This window comes from Saccopteryx bilineata, chromosome 2, assembly GCF_036850765.1.
Source record: "Saccopteryx bilineata isolate mSacBil1 chromosome 2, mSacBil1_pri_phased_curated, whole genome shotgun sequence".
NCBI classification, from domain to species: Eukaryota; Metazoa; Chordata; class Mammalia; order Chiroptera; family Emballonuridae; genus Saccopteryx; species Saccopteryx bilineata.
Window position 1 is genome coordinate 244,132,505 of NC_089491.1, and position 16,085 is coordinate 244,148,589.

Genomic DNA, 16,085 nt, shown 5'->3' on the forward strand with positions numbered 1-16,085 from the left:
TAGCCAGGCAGCTAAAATGAAGGAATAAGCTTTTTATTCTGGAAATCTTGAGTATATTCTGGCAATTATTTAAATTAATTTTTGACTTTTACAATCATTATTAATAACCCCAGTTCTAAAATTTTCCATCATGATTAGCACTGTGTGGGAGTATATTCGATGATAAAAAACCAGAACACGTGGTAATAAAATAATTATCAGAAATATTGATATGGATACCTTTTGGGAAGTCCAAGAAACCCTCCGTCTCACATAACACACTGGTTTGGACACTTATTAATGCAACCATGGTAAACATTAGCTGTGGGCTCTGGGCAGCTTTGTGGACAGGCTACAACAAAGATGTTAGAGGAATAGAGCCTTATAGTACAGGACAGGCGTTTTCCAGGATGATGACTTTGTAAATGATCAGAAATCTTTTGGTCTGGAGAAGCCCCTGTCTAGGTAGAAAACCATCTATGAAGTGTCCTTGAAATGACAGTGGATATGAAACAGAAGGACATACAAAGCTCTCACCAGCGCCCAACCTACAGCTTTGTTATTAAAAGACAACCATGCAGAGTTCTCCACCAAGGTGGTGACTAAGGGAAACGTATGTCTCTAGCAGCCAAGATCTTGGGAAAGGTCAACTGCTTGTCACAGTAAGTGTTCCCTTTTGTTGTAGTAGTAGCTGCTGCGGACTACTCATCCCGACAGGTTATCTATAGAGAACACTGCTCAAACTTCAAAACAGCAATACATCTAAGTACAAACGACAAACATAGCCAGGAGGGTTGTGGCATACCTGTTCCTCCACAGGTGTCTCTGCGGAGGCTCTACAGAGTCTTTGCAAAGTATCAACAGCTGAGCTGATCAACTCTAGAGACCACTGGAATCCATTAAGCTTACACTTGACAGCATCTAAAAGGGAAGTCAAACCGTTTAAGTCCAACTGCTCAAAACATATGTACATCAAGTGAGAGGTAACTCCTTTTCAAGATTCTCCAAGAGACACTCACCAGTCACCTTGTCTCGGGTGCTCTTCGGAAGATGCTTTGCAATATGCCCGATAACACACAGAATATGTCCTAAGGTGCTTGAATTGGGATTCTGTTGACTAAGAAAAGGGCAGGAGAAATATCAATACAGAACCAAAGTAAATATTGTTGCCAACAAAATACTTTTCTTCTGGATAATTAATACCAGGGTAACATGGTTTGGGATTCAAGTTGTAAGAGCATGAAGGCGCTTAAAGTACTTGGACAAAGAGTAAACTGAGAGCTAAAAACTGATTCCTACATTTCATGTTTGTTTTTAAGCCCAAACTTAAGGAAAAGATCTGTGTATGAGAATAGCTATAAAATAGCCCGTTTACTTAATACATAAACTTTAGTCCATCGGTAGCTAAACTGTAAGAATGCAAACCTGCTGATTTTCTCCCAGGACTCCATTACTTTGGAGTAGTCCAGCTTGGGAGATGAGCAAGCAATCTTGGAGAGCAGCATCCAGGCTGGTGCAGAGCGTTCTGTGCCCGTGTGGGACAGCATATTGTCGATAAAAGTAGATGAGAATTTATGTTTCTTGGACCAGATATGAAAAGCCTTATTTAAATAGCGGCTGGGAAAAAAGATGAGAGAGCAGAATTGTAACTATAGATATACAAAACTGTGAGCTCAGCCCCTTCAGTCCCAGGTTATCAATTTCTGCTGCTACTGGACTCCTCACATTTGACAGCCAAGGAGAGGTTCCTAGTTAGTGGCCCATTTGATACCAAACTAGGGATCTTTTTCATTTTATCATACAGAAAGAGGTATATTTATTTCTGCCCTCATAAAGTATTTATTTTTTAAAGCAAATAATAAAATTTCATAATTCATCTGAAAACCTTCCCATCCCCAGTCCCTACAAAATTTATATACAAACATAGAGGTCATGTTACCAGTCACAAATACATCCAGAGTTTATAAAGTTTTAGTGACAAAAAAAATGTAGACACTATCCCTTTTTCAGTGGAAGGACTGAAGAGAAATGACATCTGAACATTTAAACACAGCGATACACACACACACACACACACAAAAGTATTTTAAGATTCTATTTAGTGCACTGGTCAGATAAGAGATTTCAGAAGAATAACAACTATTTACTTTTTACTACGCCTGTTTATTACAGTGGTTAATTCACCATAATTCTGCATAGGTCAGACAAATTACGATATTTTTATTATTGGAGGAGCATTGCTGTTATAGGTCTGTTATAAAATAGCATACTAGATCTTCCCAGATATATGCACTTTACTCTTATAGGGCAAATGTTGAAGGAAAAAAGCATATATGTGTGTGTGTGTGTGTGTGTACGTATGTCTAAGATATATACATGTATATAGTTCTTTGTAAATTTCACTTCAGCGATTGCCAGATTGCTAAAAGAACAAAGATACAAAAACTTGATGGCTAGTTTTCCTTGGCTTATGGTTTATACATTTGAAGATCCTAGAGTTTCTTGAGAAAATTATGTTTCTTGAGTAGTCTGATAGAAGTATAGGATCTTCAGAGGTGGCCTTTGACTTGCCACAGGAGTTACTGAAGCAGGTGTGTGGGGATGTCCTCTCCACCTGTGTGCACTGCCTCTCCAACATCGTGCTGAAGGAGAATGGAGCTGGAAATATGGACGAAGACCTTTTGGTAAGGAACTAATTTTCTTAATCATCGTTTTCTCTTCATATCGTTGGATTTTTTATTTTTTTATTTTTTTTGTATTTTTCCGAAGCTGGAAACAGGGAGAGACAGTCAGACTCCCGCATGCGCCCGACCGGGATCCACCCGGCACGCCCACCAGGGGGCGATGCTCTGCCCCTCCGGGGCGTCGCTCTGTTGCGACCAGAGCCACTCTAGCGCCTGGGGCAGAGGCCGAGGAGCCATCCCCAGCGCCCGGGCCATCTTTGCTCCAGTGGAGCCTCGCTGCAGGAGGGGAAGAGAGAGACAGAGAGGAAGGAGAGGGGGAGGGGTGGAGAACCAGATGGGCGCTTCTCCTGTGTGCCCTGGCCGGGAATCGAACCTGGGACCCCTTGCACGCCAGGCCGACGCTCTACCACTGAGCCAACCGGCCAGGGCCGGTTTTTTTTTAAAAAAGATGACTTTGTAATATTAGCAGAAAAGGAATTTTCTAGCATAGAGCTTACTGTTTTGAAGAATTTTTTTGTTGATGACTGATTTATTTTTTCTCTTGTACTTATTATCTGGAGGAAAACATGACGGTATATACTTCCTCTAGTTAGATTCTTTGAGGTACTTAATCCAACAAGGGAAACAGTGTTGTGTGCTAGGTAGAATCAGGATTAGAAGTAGTAATAAGGTGAGGAAATAATGCAGCAAGTATACTTTTTTGTTGTTCTTGTGATTAGTTTGTTTGATTTTAAAATTATAATGTGTCTGCTGAGCTTTTTGAATATCAAACTATAGAACTAGGGAATAGTGCTGAGCAGTTCTAAGGTCATGTCTAAAATAAAATGAGGTATTTGAAAAATGAAAATACAAATGACTTTGGAGCAGTGAAATGGTCTGACACGCATCCTTGCTTTACAAATTGGGTCAGCGCCAGGGATTCCTGTGAGCCAATAAACGGGGAACCTGTGTTCTGATTCAAGTGGCCATCTGTCAACAGAATATGTCATGGTAATTCTGATTTCACATCTGACACTTGTAATAAAGTAATGTAGCAGAGTACCTCTCTTTTCTGCTCAGTTCCTGCATTGACACCTGGTACTTGGACCTGGTGATGGAAGACCATGCTTAGATTTGCTAAAAGGAAAGACCATTTGTTTCTCAGGCATTAATACAATATACATATAATTCAGGGTTGCTTGGTTAGATAGAGTATTGTCCAAAGTGCAGAGGTTGCCAGTTCAATTCCCAGTCAGGGCACATACAGGAAAAGATCTATGTTCCTGTCTACCTTCCTTCCTCTCTCACTAAAAATCAATCAATAAAAAAATAAATAAAAAATTAAAAAAAGGCTTTATTTATTGATTTTACAAGGAGGGGGTAGCAAGAAGTATCAACTCATACTTGCTTCACTTCAGTTGTTCATTGGTTGCTTATCGTATGTGCCTTAACCAGGCAAGCCCAGGGTTTCAAATTGGCAACATCAGCATTGTAGGTTGACAATCTATCTACTGTGCCACCACAGGCCAGGCTAAATACAGTGATATGAAATGAGCTAAATTTTGCTATGACTTGCCAGTACCACTCAGAAATACGTATTTCAAATCTTTTAAAAATAAAACAAAAAAATGCTTCTGTTGTATTGTAGAGTTTGTGTTATGTCAGTTTTTAAAACATTTATTTTCCTTCCTCCCACTAAAAGAGATCTTACCATTTATGAGACAAATATAACATTATATATATGTTTAAATGAAGAGAAAAAACCCCACTCCTTCCAATTAAGTTTTCTGACTACTAGGAAAACACACACACACACACACACACACACAGACTTTCTCATGAAATGAAAAAACAAGGAATTCTCAAAGATTGCAAAAGACAACTGTAACAAAATAAGCATATTTATTCACAATAAGCATATGCACGTTAATAAGTGGTTTTATTAATAAATTAGCTATTGATTAAAATCTCAGCCCTGGGAGATGTGGGAAAATACTCATTTTGACCAGAAGTAAAGTGCAGAAACATGACATGGAGCCAGAAAGGAACTGCAGATCGATCCCAGGGGGTGATTTTCTAACTGACTGACTTTTGGCACTTGGGGAAAAATCTCAGCAACTCTCTGGATGGAATTGTTATAAGTGTCAGCAGGGCTGAAGTGAACTCAAAATAGTACTCCTATTATTTCATTTTATATGCTCTGGCTTTTGTATACAAATGGCCTTGCTTCCTGAGGCCTAGAAATGGGCACCTCCCTCCCCCCCTTTTGTATCTCTGTGGCCTCTAACAGAGTGGCTGGCACAACAGGATTGTATGTCCCCCAAAAGCAGTCAAGTATTTATATGAGGATGGGAACTGCTTTTATTTGCCATGTGGTCCAGGAAAAGAAACAGGCTTTGGAAGTCAGATAGGATTGGGTCTCAACCTGACATGTCAATGATTTGATCTCAATGTTCTTATCTTTATTTATTTATTTATTTATTTATTTATTTATTTATTCATTTATTTAATTTGTGTTAACATGGTTCCAGTATTCCACTCATATAATATCCTCAACCCCCTCCATTGTGCCTTATGCCCTATGCAGTCTCTGTCCATTCTCATTTCACCTTCTTTACCCCCTCTTCCTATCTCTATCCCCCTTTCCCTCTGCAATCAATGTTCCCCTTTTTATCAAGTGTATGAGACCTTCTTCGTAGAGATGCTAAAAGTGAGTGAAATAGTATATGTTTAAAATTCTGGCATGTAATAAGTTCTTGAAATAGCTTTTAAAAATCTAGATATGTCTAGTTTTATTGCAGATAGTTTACAACATAATTTTTATCTGATGACTTTCTAAAAACTAGATACATGCCAATCAACAATATTTTAAAATTTATAAGAATCACAAACAAAATAAGTGATGTTTACTATAGCAAGCCAATAGAATGGGAAAAAAGAATTCTCTGAACTCCAAATCTCAAATTTGGCGCCTCTGTAATAACTCCTCAAGTTGCGCAGTTCCCGAAAAACTTCCCAATTTGCCCCTTAGTTAGCTCCACAGCTGATCACAAGCCATCCCTTACCAAGTCAGGATGTGACTCAACACACAATAACCTAGTTCTCTTCAAAAGCCTTGTTGTCCTCTATCCTATATCAAAACCAACTGACACTCTTCAGTACTCATTTTATGTGACCGCTACTAGACATGATTGGCCACTTTTTTTTGCCCTTAAACTCTGGTCTTTATGATCTTTTTTTTTTTTTTTTTTTTTTTTTTTTTATGATCTTTTTTTTCACTTCACTAATGCCTTTTCTTCTAATCACTTTAATTGCAGATTTTGATAAGCTCTAGTCTTAGTCCCCTTCTCTTTCTACAACCTAACTCTGGGTGACCTCGTTCATTACCAAGAGCTCTCCACTCTGACCTAGGACAAAGCATCGCATCGGACTCCCATAGCCAGCCTTTCTCTCCCTCATTCCCCAATGGTCCAACCTCTGCTTTCCATACCTCAGCCAAAGGCAATCCCACTGACCAGTTATTTTAGTTAGTACTCTTGGAGCCTGTAGGCTTCTAAACCTTTGCACTGCTATTTTCTGTCTGGAAAACCTCACTAGTGTGACCACCTGGTTCATTTCTACTTAATCCACCTCTGGGAATGAGTTAACTCATGCCACCATCTCTAGGATGCCATTCTAAGCTTAAATAAATAAATAAAATATATATATAAAATTTGCTCCTATAACTAACTCATTTTTTACTAAAACCGAGAATTTATTTTGTCTCTTCCCACTAGACGGAGCAACTTGAATAGAGAAAGTGCACTGATTTCCAACAACCTTCAGTATTTATTGACCTTGTAGTTTGTATACTTTTCTATGCCTATTGTATAAATATTTCAACATAAAAGTTTCTTAAACAGAAAAATAAATGAATAAACCTCCCAGTGGCTTCTCCTGTTTTGTTGGTTTTTTTTGGTGAAGAATGACTACTACTCTTCATTTCCCTGAAACTTTAATAGGTTGGGCATGTGTATGAAAAGCAAAAAAATAGTTGATTTTATGGCTGGCTAACTTCCCCCTCATCTAGGATTTCAGGAAAGTAAAGTATGTAGCTGGTACAGAGAAAGTAATGAGTGAACACATTTTCATGTATAGAGTTTTAACACCAAACTTACAAAACCTTAAGAGATTGCGTGGTCCAGTTGGCTGTTCTTACAAACGAGGAAACTAAGACCCAGAGCATTAATGTGATTTGCCAGTGCCACAGAACAGGATTTTATGATACTGAGTATACTATTCGTTCTATTGTAGAATTCCTTCATAACTACATGTAAATAAATAGAGAAGTGTTGCTTATATAATTTTTTTTTAAAAAGGAAAAGGCAGTTAACATAGCACAAACACACACTAGTTCTAGGATTACTGCAGAATAGATGAAAATTTATCATTGCAAATGCTCACTACAATGTTCACTGTGTACTGTCTGCTCACTAAATGTTATTAAACGGGCATGACCAGGCGGTGGCGCAGTGGATAGAGCGTCGAATTGGGATGTGGAGGACCCAGGTTCGAGACCCCGAGGTCGCCAGCTTGAGTGCAGGCTCATGTGGTTTGAGCAAAGCTCACCAGCTTGGACCCAAGGTTGCTGGCTTAAGCAAGGGGTTATTCGGTCTGCTGTAGCCCCATGGTCAAGGCACATATGAGAAAGCAATCAATGAACAACTAAGGTGTTGCAATGAAAAACTGATGATTGATGCTTCTCATCTCTCTCCATTTCTGTCTGTCCCTATCTATCCCTCTCTCTGTCTTTGTAAAAAAACAAAAAACAAAAAAAAAACCTAACAAAAAAAATACTGCAGTGTCAATAAGTCAACCAATCCAATAAAATGGTAGAAAATGTTTAACTTGTAAAAACTATGAAGTTATCTTTCAAAATAACTAACATTGAGAAGTTAACAAACCATATCCATCAGTGCTTTTTTTTACACCTGTATTAAGATACCAACTTAAAACTGGAGCACGCTCAGAGAAAGGAAACGGAAGTGATCAAAAGCTTCACAAAAGAGTCAGCACAAAAATGCTGAGAGATTTGAATTAGGTCAAGAAAAATAGACCAAAATTGACTCTCCAAATATACTAAGTAATTTAGAAGCTGACTTTCCCTGATCAATACAGAAACTTATTAATTAAAATTGTCCTTAAGTCAGAATTCACATACCTTAATTCTTGGCTTTCTGTGCTGAGGAGAGCAAGCAGTGCCCACGCTAGCACCTGGCTGTCATCTTCACTGTGAAACTTATTGAAATGCTTAATGTTCTGCAACAGGAGCTGGTCAAGGCACTCCAGGGCCTTTTCCTGCACCGTGCTCTCACAGTCCATCACAACTGGGATGATCCCCATCAGCCAGGCTTTCTGTATCTGAACACATCTCGGGTGGGCCTTCAGGAGTAAAAATTACGTCATAAAGAAGCCTAACGCTATTAAAAGTCTAACTACAAATCAGTGAAGTTATGATCCATGTTTTGAGACATGTTAAAACTATATGCACACACAACTACAAGTAGATAATAAAAGTAAAAAACACAAAAACTCACAATATTTTAATGATACGTGAAAACAAAGTTAAATCCCTCGTTATTGCCAATCAGTGCATATTGCAATTTTATTTATTTATTTATTTATTTTTGTTTGTTTGTTTTTTCTGAAGCTGGAAACGGGGAGGCAGTCAGACAGACTCCCGCATGCGCCCGACCAGGATCCACCCAGTACGCCCACCAGGGGGCGTCGCTCTGTCGCGACCAGAGCCACTCTAGCGCCTGGGGCAGAGGCCAAGGAGCCATCCTCAGCGCCCGAGCCATCTTTTGCTCCAGTGGAGCCTCAGCTGCAGGAGGGGAAGAGACAGAGAGGAAGGAGAGGGGGAGGGGTGGAGAAGCAGATGGGCGCCTCTCCTGTGTGCCCTGGCCGGGAAAAGAACCCGGGACTTCTGCACGCCAGGCCGACGCTTTACCACTGAGCCAACCGGCCAGGGCCGCATATTGCAATTTTAAACTTATAAAGTCATTATTTTGTTATTAGTAATAAATCAGTACTTTTTTGGTAATTTGAGATTGAAGGCAAATAATAAATATTTATCCCAAGAATTAATTAGAATAAATGCTACCAGAGAAGTAAAAAAAATGCATTGTTTAATGCCTTTTACCATGAAGCAAAGAAAAAACATGCCCTTAAAAGTTTTCAAAAGCTAATTACTTGGAAGCAATAAATTATATCTAGGATTACTGGTTCTGTTCCTTTGGCAATAACACCTATATAAGGCTTAATGTGACCAGGCGTTGGCACAGTGAATAGAGCGTCAGCTTGGGACGCAGAGGACCCAGGTTCAAATCCCTAAGGTCACCGGCTTGAGCGCGGGCTCATCCAGCTTGAGTGTAGACTCATAGACATGATCCCATGGTCACTGGCTCGAGACTAAAGGTTGCTGGCTTAACCAAGGGGTCACTCGCTCTGCTGTAGACCCCCAGTCAAGGCACATATGAGAAAGTAATCAGTGAATAGCTACGGTGCTGCAAGGAAGAACTGATGCTTCTCATCTCTCTCCCTTCCTATCTGTCTGTCCCTATCTGTCCTTCTCTCTGACTCTCCCTCTATCTCTGTCTCTCTCACTAAAAAAAAAAAAAAAAAAAAAAAAAAAATTTAATATAGGCCTTTGGCCTAACTAAATTAATTTTAAAATTCCTATTTCTATGTGAGATTTGAGCTGAAGTCAAGAAAGGCTAACCATTTGCATTCTCTAGCTTTAGTTCCTAATTATGTGTAATATGAAATGCAATCTATCCTATGTAATTAAAATATTCTTCTTCTTTTCTCTTATACTGTATAATAAACTTGTAGAGTTTCCTCTAGTCAACTTAATATTTAGCAACAAGCAATTATTACACTAAATTATGTTTTAATGTAAAATACCATGCATTAGACACATAATGCCTTGCCCCTCACCATAAGAAGTTCAGTAAGAGACTGTAAGGCCTGCTTCCGGACAGACACTGCAGGGTCCCGGCACTGCTCCTGAAGAATTGATAGCTCTTCTGTCATCCCTGAGACGTTGCAGTGTTTCAGAATACTCACCAGCACCTAGAAGGTGCACAGACAACATGAAGTGATGACTTACATGCAGTATAAATGCAAAAAGACAAACTAGAGACATAAATACTTCCTTCAAGTTCATGGTTTTCAACATTTTTAAGGTCAAGGATCTATCCCTTCTCCCAGGAGCATCCTACCGTTTAGAATCTGATGAGAGCTAAGGCCTCTCTCCAAAGAAAACATGACATACACTTTACATAAGCAAGTATTTACAAACACTTTCAGTGGTTTCACAAACCCTATCAAAATCTGTCCATGGGCCCCAAGCTAAGAATCCAACTCTAAGGATATAAATTCGTGATTATTAAAAAGCCAGCAACCACCTGACCAGGTGGTGGTGCAGTGGATAGAGCGTCGGACTGGAATGCGAACGACCCAGGTTTGAGACCCCAAGGTCGCCAGCTTGAGCGCGGGCTCATCTGGTTTAAGCAAAGCTCACCAGCTTGAACCCAAGGTCGCTGGCTTGAGCAAGGGGTTACTCGGTCTGCTGTAGCCCCATAGTTAAGGCACATATTAGAAAGCAATCAATGAACAACTAAAAAGTGCCACAACAAAAAACTGATTGATGCTTCTCGTATCTCTCTGTTCCCGTCTGTCTGTCCCTATCTATCCCTTTCTCTCTCTGTAAAAAAAAAAAAAGGCCAGCAACTCAGCAAGAACACTTAAAAACAGGTAAGTTCACTTATTGTAGTTGAGATACAACAGAATCAAATTGAACTGATGTTAAGTGAAAAGCAAATTAAGTAACTAATATGGCAGGAGGATTTTTAAAAAATTCTCTTGCATTTCCAAGCTTTTAGTGCTTAAAAAGAGAGCACATTATAGAATGTCTAGAAAAGACTCAGACCTGGAGTGCAGACTTCCTAACGTTGGTCTTCTCATCCCTGATTCTCTTTCTCAGCATTGCCATGACACACCTTTCTGTGGAGGAAATGCCAGAGTCATTAGAGTCTGGAAAAGACTGTACAGGTGAGGCTGACACCTCACCTTAAAATACCGAGAAAATCTAAGAAACTGACTAATTACCTTTTTAAAAAAGATCAGAGTATAAAATGAGGTAGAAACAGCAAAAATTCAAATAATTAGCTATTCATAATAATGAAAAAGACAGAATTAGAGTTAAAAAAAGGGCAAAAATTCTAGAATATTAAAATTTCAGTTTTACTGGCTCCTATGTCTAAAATTTTGAATAAATTATTTAGATCTTCTTTTTCATTTAGCTACAAGTAGAAATATCTAAACCACAGGGTACTTTTTAAAGACTAAATAATATAACTATATAACAGCAGCTTTAAAACTTTTCAATCACAGGCTCCTTTACAACACTATTAAAAATTACTGAAGGCCCCTAAGAGCTTTTTTTAAAAACTTGAATTACATGCTTTAATCTAAATTAAAAATTTAAACTGAGGATTATAAAACAAATAATTCATTTGAAATAAAAGACATGCCAATATGAAGAATATATTTTAAATAAAATAACTGTACTTAAAAAAATTAGTGAAAAGAATGGCATTGTTTTATATTTTTGCAAATTCTTTAAGTCTGGCCTAATAAAAGGCAGCTGGACTCTCATCTCTCCTCTTGCCTGTGATCTGTCACATTTTCACGTCATGGCATCTCTGGAAAACCTCAATTTATACTCGTGGGAAAATCACGAGTGCAGAGCTAAATAATGTCTCCAGATTATTATGAAAACAGTATTAACTTCATGATGTGCTGAAGAACACTTAGTACTCAACACACGTTGAGAATTGCTGATCGCTAAGAAAGCAAACTAAAAAATGAATTAGAGAATGGAGAACAACACAGAAAAGAAATGAAAATGTCAAGTTCCTTGAAAAGATAACAAAATAAACAAACTAACAGACCAAATAAGAAAATAAGAGAGAAGATTCAAATCACTAAAATCAGGAATGAACAAAGTAATGTTTCCAACCTTACAGAAATTTTTAAAAAAGTAAAAATATACTATAAACATTTTATGTTTACGAATTAAGTAACCTAGATGAAATAGACAAATGTCTAAACCAATATAAACTATAGAAACTGACCCAAGAAGAAATAAAAAGTCTGAATACACGTATAACAAGTCAAGATAACGAATTAATAACCACAAAACTTCCCACATATGCACAAAAGCCCAGGAATTACTAAAGAATTCTACCAAATGTGAAAACAAATATTAACACCAATTTATATACACATATCTGCCTCTCCCACTTCTTCTTAAGAAACAGAACTATATCTTATTAAAAGCTGTATCCCCAGCCCCTGCACCCCCATAGCAGGGGCTGGCCCAGATGCTGCTATAGCAAGCTCCACTGCTCATGGGCTCTGGGTTCCTGCCCTGGGACCTGGGGATAAGTTTAGCTGTGGACATGGGGGGGGGGGAAGAGTGAATTAATCAGAAAAAAGTATGCAAGGTGTTTAGATTCATTTATAGTGATTACTTATCTGATTGTGAGAAAATCCAACATACCCTTAGAGCCAACTGTTTCCCTGCTGTCTGTATTATTCATCACCCCTGAAATTCCAGAAGTGTTAGGTGTCTGCTTCTGATAGGAAAAAACTTAAAAATAATAAATTAGAAAAAGGGATCAGTCATTAAAGTAAATATTTATTACACCTTTTATTTATATAAATATGGCATATTATACATTTAAGTTACCACATCATTACTGAAATGAATTTCAATTTGTTGAAGAAAAAAGTACAATATTATATTAGATAAAAATAGAGCTAGAAGAACCTTTCAAATATCCAGCTAGTCCTTTAAATAAAAAAATAATTATTTGGCCCTGGGCAGTTGGCCCAGTGGTAGAGCATTAACCTGGCATGTGGAAGTCCTGGGTTTGATTCCTAGTCAGGGCACACAGAAGTGACCATCTGCTTCTCCTTCCCTCCCCCTTCTCTCTCATCCTTTCCCACAGCCATAGCTTGACTGATTTGAGCACACTGGCCCTTGGTGCTGAGGGCTGCTCTGTGGAGCCTCTACCTCAGGCACTAAAAATAGCTTGGTTGGGAGCATCGGCCCCAGATGAGTTTGCTGGGTGGATCCCGGCCAGAGTGCATTCGAGTCTGTCTCACTATCTTTCCTCCTCTCACTTAAAAAAAAAAAAAAAGACGACGATTATTTAGTATTTAAAAATATATTGACCCATTACCTGATGAACTTTTCAGTAAAGTACCAGGGTAGCTCTCTATTCCTAAAACTGTAGGACCTAAAAACAAGCAGACAGAGAAGAAGGACAAAGTCAGAGTATCATAAACCCTAAGTAAATATTCAGAGGAATCAAAACCAAAACAATTAGGCCTAAAGAGACAACAGACTCTAAACTGCTGATAACTAATAATAATGTTCTCCTTGAGTAGCACTTGAAATGAATGAGGCACAGCTACTACCCAACAATGCAAAGTAATAGTGAAGGCAGCCAGCAATCTCACTTCTAAAACATGAATCTGTGAAGTACTTAAAATGGCCTTTCAAATGTATAAAAATATTTCAACAATACAATCTACTGAAATAAGTTTGTAAAAGTGTGTCATACCATATTGATTATATTTGCCACAACAAAGACTGACTCCCTGGTAGTCCAATGCTTGACAAGCATAAGACCAATTCCATTTCATGATGATCACCACACTTACTGTTAAGCAGAAATTCCAGTATGCTATCCGATGCAGTGTTAACAGACAACTCCAGGCAATGTACAAAACTGGACAATGCCTTGCTGCGGACAGTCGGTGCCTTGTCTAAACAACGATCAAACATGATGTCCTGCACCAAGAACTTATGCTTTAAGAACTTCTGATGCTCCAAGGAGACTGTGATGTCTGCCTCTCTTTCTGGCAGTTCCAGCAGAGCTAAGGCAACATCAAGAGTAAAAACCCTATGTGGGATCTGGTAAAGGAAAATCACAAGAATCTCCATCACACAGGAATAAACACCAAAGGACCCTGTATGTACTCAGTGCTGCCTGTCATTAGAAGGTTACAGAACCAGGAACCAAGATTGTATGCAGATGCGTCTCTTACCTTGGAACTTCGTGAATATCTGTAAAGCCAGGCAATGAATGTAGCATATTCCCCACAAGGCAGTTTGCTGAGCAGCTGTACCAGGGACTGAGCTGCATAGGTCCGATACTCTGATTTATCGACGACCTGAAACATAAACACTGGGAAGCTGTCAACCTGGACACCTGAAACATGCTTGTAATGAGTGGAAAGTACCTGAACGGGACTATAACTAGCTCAGTGATCTTTAAGTGTGATAGAAATGACTAATTTTAGGTTTCAGGCCCCTTTGAAAACTAACCTATTACAAATTATAGGCCCTCTCCTCAGAAATGTATATTTAATACAATTGCAGGGAGTTTATGAACCCCTAGGATCCATAGAATTTAAGTTAAGAATTATTTGTCTGGGCCCTGGCCGGTTGGCTCAGTGGTAGAGCGTTGGCCTGGCGTGCAGAAGTCCTGGGTTCGATTCCCGGCCAGGGCACACAGGAGAAGTGCCCATCTACTTCTCCACCCCTCCCCCTCTCCTTCCTCTCTGTCTCTCTTCCCTCCAGCAGCGAGGCTCCATTGGAGCAGAGATGGCCCGGGCGCTGGGGATGGCTCCTTGGTCTCTGCCCCAGGTGCTAGAGTGGCTCTGGTGACCACAGAGCAACGCCCAGAGCGGCAGAGCATCGCCCCCTGGTGGGCAGAGCGTTGCCCCCTGGTGGGTGTGCCGGGTGGATCCCGGTCGGGTGCATGCGGGAGTCTGTCTGACTGTATCTCCCCGTTTCCAGCTTCAGAAAAATACAAAAAAAAAAAAAGAAAAAAAAAAAAAGAATTATTTGTCTGAACAGTTATAAAAACTTAAGAGATAATCATAAAAATTTGCAAATTAACTGAATATCTGGTGATATTAAAGAATTACTGTGCATTTTGTGATTATGTTTTTGAAGAGTTATTATCCTTTATAGAGATACATATAAGTACCTATATAAGAAAGACTATAATGAAATTTGTTTTAAAAAATCCAGTGTGGCCTGACCAATGGATTGCGCAGTGGACAGAGCATCAGATTGGGATGCGGAGGACCCAGGTTCGAGACCCCGAGGTCACCAGCTTGAGCGTGAGCTCATCTGGTTTGAGTAAGGCTCACCAGCTTGAGCCCAAGATCGCTGGTTTGAGCAAGGAGTCACTCAGTCTGCTGTAGCCCCCTGGTCAAGGCACATATAAGACAGCAATCAACAAACAACTAAGGTGCCACAACGAAGAATTGATGCTTCTCATCTCTCTCCCTTCCTGTCTGTCCCTCTCTGTGACTCTGTCTCTGTCACAAAATAAACAAATAAAATAATGCTTAAAAAAATCCAGTGTGCACATATGTTTGGGGAATAATAACTTTTAGAGGTATAACTGACAAAAATTGTTGAAGATGGATGCTCATCACCCTAGTCTCTTCTTTATATATTTGAAAAATTCCAAAGTAAAAGGTTTTTTTTATTCCCAAAAGAATACTGTCTAGGGCAGGGGTCTCAAACTCGCAGCCCGCCGAACAATTTTGTGCGGCCCGCAGACTAATCCACGAAGTTCAAAATATCTTGGATAAAATTAAGTAAGCCTAGGGGCCTACTTGTATTTTTCATTTCTCTAGCATCCTAGCTAGATATTAGCTTAGTTAACAGCAGTTGTGATGCGAACTACAGTTTCTGGTCGTTTTGTGACACTGAGTAAACTGCATGTACGATTGTGCTTGTTGTACTGATTTTTTTTTGTTTTCAACTGCAGTGAGAAAAGTGTTGCGTAACAGTTGCCTTTTGTAGACCTAGTGTGGCCCGCTGAAGGGCTGTGATCTTGCTCTGCAGCCCACATGCTGAGTTGAGTTTGAGACCCCTGGTCTAGGGAAACCTAGTGAATATATTAAACAAAACTACATCTTAATGATGACACAGACTCATTCCTAAGAACAAAAACACACAGACAACATACACATTTACTACATATATATTATAAATTTTAGTAATTATTATTAAAGCAACTAGTACCTTAGCACAGATGTGCTGCAGTAAGATACGAAGAACTGGGTATACATTTTCCTTTAGTTCATCCACAAGTGAGCTATTAAGAAAGAAATAGATAATACATCTCTTGTTTACAATATACCTATAATTACAATAAAAGTCATTTTCTTTGACTCCTCTCAAAAACCACTGTACTTATGTTTTAGAAATCCTAAATATTAAAAGCAATCTGTCCCCACAGTGAGTAAAGAGTAAAGACCAAGTGTCATAGCAGGAAACTATTTCCTACTTTCAAGCAGAATTTC

General features: G+C 39.1%; 1 protein-coding gene and 1 pseudogene across 1 annotated transcript in view; one reads left to right on the forward strand and one right to left on the reverse strand.

Annotated features, from left to right (window-relative positions):
* Positions 1-16,085, reverse strand: part of NCAPD3 (non-SMC condensin II complex subunit D3) — a 54,819-nt gene that overhangs the window by 25,425 nt on the left and 13,309 nt on the right. Inside the window, exons 9-19 of the mRNA XM_066259772.1 lie at positions 15,805-15,877; positions 13,806-13,931; positions 13,419-13,671; positions 12,935-12,991; positions 12,250-12,339; positions 10,615-10,688; positions 9,621-9,755; positions 7,843-8,063; positions 1,405-1,596; positions 999-1,096; positions 785-900 (exon numbers count right to left, since the gene is read on the reverse strand). Coding sequence (XP_066115869.1) covers positions 785-900; positions 999-1,096; positions 1,405-1,596; positions 7,843-8,063; positions 9,621-9,755; positions 10,615-10,688; positions 12,250-12,339; positions 12,935-12,991; positions 13,419-13,671; positions 13,806-13,931; positions 15,805-15,877 — 1,435 coding nt within the window. The remainder of the gene's footprint in view (positions 1-784; positions 901-998; positions 1,097-1,404; positions 1,597-7,842; positions 8,064-9,620; positions 9,756-10,614; positions 10,689-12,249; positions 12,340-12,934; positions 12,992-13,418; positions 13,672-13,805; positions 13,932-15,804; positions 15,878-16,085) is intronic.
* On the forward strand, positions 12,025-12,152 carry LOC136327479 (small nucleolar RNA SNORA5; annotated as a pseudogene).